The sequence below is a fragment of the Dipodomys ordii genome, unplaced genomic scaffold, assembly GCF_000151885.1.
Source record: "Dipodomys ordii isolate 6190 unplaced genomic scaffold, Dord_2.0 Scaffold19, whole genome shotgun sequence".
In the NCBI taxonomy this organism is placed as follows: Eukaryota; Metazoa; Chordata; class Mammalia; order Rodentia; family Heteromyidae; genus Dipodomys; species Dipodomys ordii.
In genome coordinates, this window is record NW_012267235.1 from 2,220,393 (window position 1) to 2,228,133 (window position 7,741).

Here is a 7,741-nt window from a genome sequence, read left to right on the forward strand (position 1 = left end):
TCAAGGCTAGCGCTCTACCACTTGAGCCACAGCGCCACTTCCGGCTTTTTTCTTTTTGCTTATGTGGTGCTGAGGAATTGAACCCAGGGTCTCATGCATGCAAGGCAAGCTCTCTACCATTGAGCCACCTTCCCAGTCCCTGGGCTTAACTTTTAATATCCAATAGATTCTCATCTCAGGAAAAAAATAAATGGTAACTAGGCTCAACACACCCTCCAACCCTGCCTCATCTACAATTTTTAGGCCTATCTTCTCTTAGGCCTGCAGCCACACAGGCTTACCACACTCCTGACATGAAGAGCATGTCCTTAACCTTGCACTTGCTCCCCATCCCTTGCAATATTCCTTTCTTGAATACCGACATAGCTCACTCACTCTCACTAAATAGGCCTTCCCAAAAGAGACTAACTATATAGAAGTCTCTAAAAACACTATCATCACTCTATTTTTTTGTTTTTTTAAGTCCAGTTGTGGGGCTTAAACTCTGGGCCTGGGCACTGTCCCTTAGCTCTTCAGCTCAAGGCTAGCACTCTAACACTTGAGCCACAGCGCCACTTCTGGCTTTTTTCTTTTTGCTTATGTGGTGCTGAGGAATCGAACCTAGGGCCTCAGGCATGCAAGGCAAGCGCTCAACCACTGAGCCACCTTCCCAGCCCCTCTATCATCACTCTAAATTCTTAGTCTAACTTTATTCCTACAGCAGCATTCTTGACTAACATGTATGGTTATTGGCTTATGGTGTACCTTATCTAACAGAGCGTAAGCTATTTGTACACTTGATTTACCAGTTAATTTCAAGCAATTTTAAAGTCCCTATTTTCTAGGTAATCCTAAATTTTCTCAAAACTATCCTCAAATTTACTAATTCTCTCTTTAGGTGTAACTTATGTGTTATTTGTCTATTCAATCAAGTCAAAGTAAATTGGCTATTTTTCATTTTTAGGGTGTTTTTGTTTTTTGCACTGGTCTTGGGGGGGCTTGAACTCAGTTCTAAGAGTTTACCCTGAGCTTTTACATTTTTTTTAAATCAGTTTTTTTATTGTGAAAATACCGTACAGAGTGGTTACAATTACACGAGAAAGATAATAAGTATATTTCATAGTTGCCTCCTCCTTTTTTTGGGGGGGGGGGTCTGGTCGTGGGGCCTGAACTCTGGGGCGCTGTCCCTCAGCTCTTCAGCTCAAGGCTAGCGCTCTACCACTTGAGCCACAGCGCCATTTCCGGCTTTTTTCTTTTTGCTTATGTGGTACTAAGGAATGGAACCCAGGGCCTCAGGCATGCAAGGCAAGCTCTCTACCATTGAGCCACCTTCCCAGCCCCTCCTCCTTTGTTTTTCCCCTACCATCTCTGCCCTCCTATCTCCTCCCCACCCCCACCTTGAGCTTTTTTTCTCAAGGATGTACTCTATCACTTCAGTCACATCACTACCTCTGACTTTTTGGTTAAGCAGAGATTAAGGGCATCCTGGACTTTCCTGATCGGGTTGGCTTTGAACTGAAATTCTCAGAAGCTAGGTTTATAGGTATGACCAGCACCCAGCCCATTTTATATTTTTAGTCATTAATGAATATATACTTTAGCTGGGTGCCAGTGGCTCATGCCTGTAATTCTAGCTACTCAGGAGACTGAGATCTGAGGATCTCAGTTCAAAGCCAGCCTAGGCTTTCGGGAAAGTCCATGGGACAGCACCCAAGCCTAGAGTTCAAGCCCCATGACCGACCAAAAAGAAAAACCCAAAAAACAAAAAAAAAAAGATGTCAATTTCCTCCACATCTCTCTTTCAATGGACAAATCTCACAAGTCTGTTTCCTGAGGGTATATCCTTCATCCTGGCTTCACAAGTGCCAGTTTCAGTTCTAACCCATAACCTTCTAATGGATAAATGTTTTGCAAAACAGTCATTGTATGAGGATTATTGTGCAACCAAGGTTACAGAAACCTCTAAGATTGCCTACCATCTCAGAGAAGTTATACTCTAAGTCTATGCTTATAGATTCTAGTGTCCATTATTGGTTGTTGGGGATTTTACCTTCACTGCTGCAAGCTCACAGAAAGTTAAGAGCTGAGCTGACAGCTGTATTTTTCTTTTTTGTGTGTGTGTGGGGGGGGGGTCCAGTTGTGGGGCCTGAACTCTGGGCCTGGGCACTGTCCCTCAGCTCTTCAGCTCAAGGCTAGCACTCTACCACTTGAGCCACTATGCCACTTCTGGCTTTTTCTGCTTATGTAGTGCTGAGGAATTGAACCCAGGGCCTCATGCATGCAAGGCAATCACTCTACCACTGAGCCACCTTCCCAGCCCTCTTTTTATTTTTTAAATTGTGGTAGGTTGTGGGTCTGGGCCTGGGCCCTGTCCCTGAACTCTTCACCTCAAGGCTAGCACTCTACCACTTGAGCCACAGCACCACTTAAGTTTTCTGGTGGTTTACTGAAGAGTCTTGTGGACTTTCCTACCCGGGCTGGCTTTGAATCATGATCCTCAGATCTCAGTCTGAGTAGCTAGGATTATAGGGATGAGTCACTGGTGCCCAGCGACAGCTGTATTTTATTCGGTATATTTTTTTCTTTCTTTTTTCCTTTTTTGCTGGTATTGAAGCTTGAACTATGGGCCTCTGTATTCTCACTCAGCTTTTATTTGTTTGTTTGTCAGTCTTAGGGACTGAACCCTGGGCTTGGGCGGTGTCCCTCAGCTCTTCAGTTCAAGGCTAGCACTCTACCACTTGAGCCACAGTGCCACTTCCAGCTTTTTTCTTTCTGCTCAAGTGGTGGTAAGGAATCAAACCCAGGGCCTCAGGCATGCAAGGCAAGCGCTCTACCACTGAGCCACCTTCCCAGCCCCTCACTCAGCTTTTTTGCTCCCTGGACTGGCACTGAATCATAATCTTCAGCCTCAGCTACTCAGCTTGCTGAGATCCTAGGATTACATCAGGACCTAGTTCATTAGGTATTTTTGTGTATTCTGAGTAAGCAGGGTTTTTTTTTTTTTTTTGGTTGGTTGTGAGGCCTGAACTCTGGGTTTTGGGTGCTGTCCGTGCACTCTTCAGCTCAAGGAGAGTGCTCTACCACTTGAGCCACAGCACCACTTTCAGTTAAGAGTCTCATGGACTTTCCTGCCCGGGCTGGCTTTGAACTGCGATCCACAGATCAAAGCCTCCTGAGTAGCTAGGATTACAGGTGTGAGCCACTGGCGCCCAGCTTGAGTAAGCAGTTTCGAGGGTATTAAATGTGCCATTTAGTCAGAGGCTAACGTATTAAAGAAATTATTGGAAGAAATACAGTTTCAATATTAAACCACATAAAGTCTAATTGGAGAGTTTATAAACTGGTACGATTTAAATGATTTCAGAAACAGAAATCTTAAAGCCCCAGGAAGACAAATTTAATCCGTAAAGCCTATTAAGAACAACAATATTTAATCTTTCATTGAAAAGAAATATGGAACTTACAGTGCATTATCAAATTTCCCAGAACTATACTGGTGGACATAAGATGAATAAGCCAAGTCTTCATGAGCTGTTGCTACATGAATATTTTTGCCACCAAACACTGACTGTCGTATGTCGAGGGCTGCCTAGAAGAATCAAAAAAGTATTCAATAACATTGTAACCTTTCAGGAAATACCATCTAGTTAAACATCCTTACAGTTTATATAGCTAGTCCCTTAAATTTTTAAGCAAGAAAGTCCTGTTGTATTTGAATTGTAGTTAAAGATGAAAGCCACCAAGAAGACATGCTTTTGTGGAGACTGACTTTAAAAGGCTTAGACAGGCATGTGAAAGCTTAGACAGGTAGTAAACACCTGTAATTTTGAATTTGAGGCCAGCCAGAACTATATAGAAAGATCTTGTCCCTTTTCCTTCCCAGAAAAAGGGGGACAGAAATCATGGTGAGATAAGCCAAACTCAGAGTCAAATGGCATGTGTCTTCTCTCATATGGGGACACTAAATATAAATTATACCAGGACATGATCAATAGTCTCTAGGCATTCATGCTTGGTAAGACAAAAGGAAGATAATCTTAGGAGAGGAACACAAAGGCACAATGCCTATATACATCTGATCATTCAAAATAATATTTATCAAATGAACTCCAGGAAATGGAAACCAGAGGTTTTTTTCTTTTTCGGTATTTTTCTTTTTATCTTGTTTGTTCATTTATGTTTTCAAAGTCTGAGGGGGGCCATAGAAATGGAGGGGCAAAGGGTGAACAAATGCAGTAGTGGTATTCACTAGACATTATGTTGAAAATGAACTAAACTATACATAGGTTAGTACAAGAGGGAAAAATGGTATGAGAGCAAGGGAAGTTGTGACATTGTCGAAAAAGAAATGTACTCTTTATCTGACTTTTTTTTTCTATTTCTGCACATCACTTTTATAATAATATGAGGGAAAAACAAAGGGACAATGAACCAGGTGCCAGTGGCTCACACCTGTAAGCCTAGATGCTCAGAAGGCTGAGATCTAAGAATCACAGTTCAAAGCCAGCCTAAGCAGGAAAATTCATGAGACTCTTATCTCCCCTAAACTACCAAAACAAAGAGCAAGTGGAGCTGTGGCTCAAGGGATGGAGCATTAGACTTGAGCAAAAGCAGCTCAGGTACACAGCCCATGCTGAGTCAAGTACCAGGATCAGAACCAAAAAAAAAAAAAAAAAGGGGGGGGGGGGGGAGGGAGGACGGACAGAAGGGGAACAATGGCTTATTATTTACTCTTTTATTTTATTTTTATTTTTTTGGTCGTGGGGCTTGAACTCAGTGCCTCAGTGCTGTCCTGAGCTTTTCCGCTCAAGGCTAGCACTCTACAACTTTGAGCCACTTGGGGTTTTCTAGTGGTTAACTGGAGGTAAAAAGCCTGGGCTGGCTTCAAACCACAATCCTCAGATCTCAGCCTCCTGAGTAGCTAAGATTATAAGCATGTGCCACCAGTGCCTGGTAATAATAATCCTTATGTCTTAGGAATCACATCAGTGGTTTCCCTGTCCTTTAGCCATGCCACAACATACAATTTACCTGAGAAAAATGAGTATAAAACCTAACCCTGGGCTGGGAATGTGTCTTTTTGGTAGAGTGCTCGCATGAAGCACTGGGTTTGATTCCTCAGTACCACATAAACAGAAAAAGCCGGAAGTGGCACTGTAGCTCAAGTGGTAGAGTGCTAGCCTTAAGCAAAAGAAGCTCAGGGACAGTGTCCAGAGCCCAAGTTCAAATCCCAGGATTGGCCAAAAATAAACAAAAACAAAAAACAACCCCTGTAATCCCCGCTACTCAGGAGGCTGAGATCTGAGGATCATGGTTCAAAGCCAGCCTAGGCAGGAAAGTCCCTGAGACTTTCATTTCCAATAAACCACTAGGAAACGGGAAATGGAATTGTGGCTCAAGTGGTAGAGCTCTCGCTTTGAGTTGAAGAGTACAAGAACAGCACCCAAGCCCAGAGTTCAAGCCCCATGACTGACCGAAAAAAAAAACCACTAGTGCTCTATCACTTAAGCCACAGCTATAATTCCAACTTTTTTTGTAGTTTAGTGGAGAAAAGAGACTCACAGATTGTATTGCCTGGTCTGGTTTCAAACTGTCATCCTCAAATCTCAGCTTCCTATGTAGCTAGAATTACAGGCATGAGCCATAGGTGCCTGACTCAGTTCTATTTTTAAAAGTACATGTATGGGACTGGGAAGGTGGCTCAGTGGTAGAGCGCTTGCCTTGTATGTATGAGGCCTTGGGTTCGATTCCTCAGCACACATAAGCAAAAAAATCCATAAGTGGCACTGTGGCTCAAGTGGTAGAGCACTAGTCTTGAGCTGAAGAGCTCAGGGACAGCTTCCAGGCCGAGTTCAGGCCCCACGGACAGCAAAAAAAAAAAAAGTACATGTTACCTGTATAAGATACACTACATCTAATATTTAAAAAATATACTTTTCATTAAGTCAAAAATTATTTAATTCAGTGTGATTAACACTACATTTGTTTAGTTAATTTAACAAATATTAATATTTTTTAAAATAAAAAATATCTATCAATTAAAAATACTTTTTTTTTTTGCCGGTCGTGGGGCCTGAACTCTGGGCCTGGGCACTGTCCCTCAGCTCTTCAGCTCAAGGCTAGCACTCTACTACTTGAGCCACAGCGCCACTTCCGGCTTTTTCTTCTTATGTGGTGCTAAGGAATCGAACCCAGGGCCTCATGCGTGCAAGGCAAGCATTCCATCACTGAGCCATCTTCCCAGCCCAGGAATTGCCTTTGTTTTGGGGTAATATTGAGGATAGAACCAAAGGCTTGCTAAGCAGGCATTCTTAGTACTTAAATTATGCCTCCAGCCTGATTTGGTCCTGGTTATTTTTGAAGTAGGGTCTTACTTTACACCTAGGTAGGACTTGTGCTTCCGCTGGTCACTGAGGATGACAGAGGTACACACCACTGGGCCCAGTCTGGGTGCTTTCCCTGTAGCTGGAATAACAAGTGCCCTTGTGCCCATCTGATATCTCAATGAGAAGGAGTCCTGTGAACTTTTATGCCCAAGGTGGGACTCAAACTGATTCCCCCAATATCCACCTACCAATAAGGAAGTAGGATTGCAGGTTTGTTTTTTTGAGCTATATTTTTGAATGGATTAATGTTCTAAAAAGTTTGTTAGATGTTTATTAAATTTGTTCTCTCTTTCCTTGTGCCTATCCTGGGTTTTGAACTCAGGGCCTGGCTGCTCTCTCTGAGCTTTTGAACCACAGTTTCACTCCCAATTTTTTGTCGGTTAACTGTAGATAAGAGTTTTATAGACTTTCCTGCCCAGGCTGCTTCAAACTGCAATTCTTAGACTTCAGTCTCTTAAGTAGCTAGGATTATATACATGAGCCACTAGCACTGGCAAAGTTTATTTTTAATATTAAAAACAACATTTTATTTTTGAGAGAAAATAATTTTGTCTTCAAAACATTGACGTTTAAGCCTTCTACTAAAATAATGAGTCCTATAGGAGGGGGCAAAATGGCTCAAAATGGCATTTATAAATATGGTTTATAGCTACAAATAAACACAGGTTAGCAAGGTTGAAAGAAAAAAAGGGTAACCATTAACATACCTGATAAATTGCAACAGACTGACAGATATTATCTACATTGAGTAAGTAGAACCCATAATCTAGCAGTGTATCAGAGTATTTTGGGTGTTTGGATCCAAAATGATCCCTATGAAAAGATACAAAACTATTAGGATATGAAGTATAAAGAGGCAATTTAAAATGGCATTTTTAATACCAATCACTTACCGTGCCAAATACACTGCATGTTTAATTAACTGTTCTGCCTTCTTAAATTCACGTTTTACTACACAAGCCTAAAGACAAAGTGAAAACTTGTTAAATAAAGTATATTTAGTTTATATCACTGCTATAACAGTAAATAGAAAGTTTCTATTGCAATTTCTTTCCTTCTAAGTACTTAAAATTCTCTTATAAAAAGATCTGCAAATAATCTGGAAAAAGATGAATTTAAAATTTTGATCACCATTTCCAGTTCACACCTGTTATAACAAGTTACCCCATCTTCCTATCTTTCCACAATAGAATGAGGGGGAGGGCCCAATACAGTATTTTCTAAAGTACTTATCTAATTCTGAAGTAGCTTATAGTGACCTTTTATAGTTTCCTTTTATTTATTTATTTATTTTTTTTATTTGTGAACATACTGTACAGAGGGGTTACAATTACATGGGCAGGATAATGCGTACATTTCTTACCAAGCATTGCAGC

General features: G+C 41.4%; 1 protein-coding gene across 1 annotated transcript in view; it reads right to left on the reverse strand.

Annotated features, from left to right (window-relative positions):
- The window catches only part of Appbp2 (amyloid beta precursor protein (cytoplasmic tail) binding protein 2), a 58,761-nt gene that overhangs the window by 14,809 nt on the left and 36,211 nt on the right, over positions 1-7,741 (reverse strand). Inside the window, exons 7-9 of the mRNA XM_013013393.1 lie at positions 7,259-7,326; positions 7,073-7,178; positions 3,444-3,568 (exon numbers count right to left, since the gene is read on the reverse strand). Coding sequence (XP_012868847.1) covers positions 3,444-3,568; positions 7,073-7,178; positions 7,259-7,326 — 299 coding nt within the window. The remainder of the gene's footprint in view (positions 1-3,443; positions 3,569-7,072; positions 7,179-7,258; positions 7,327-7,741) is intronic.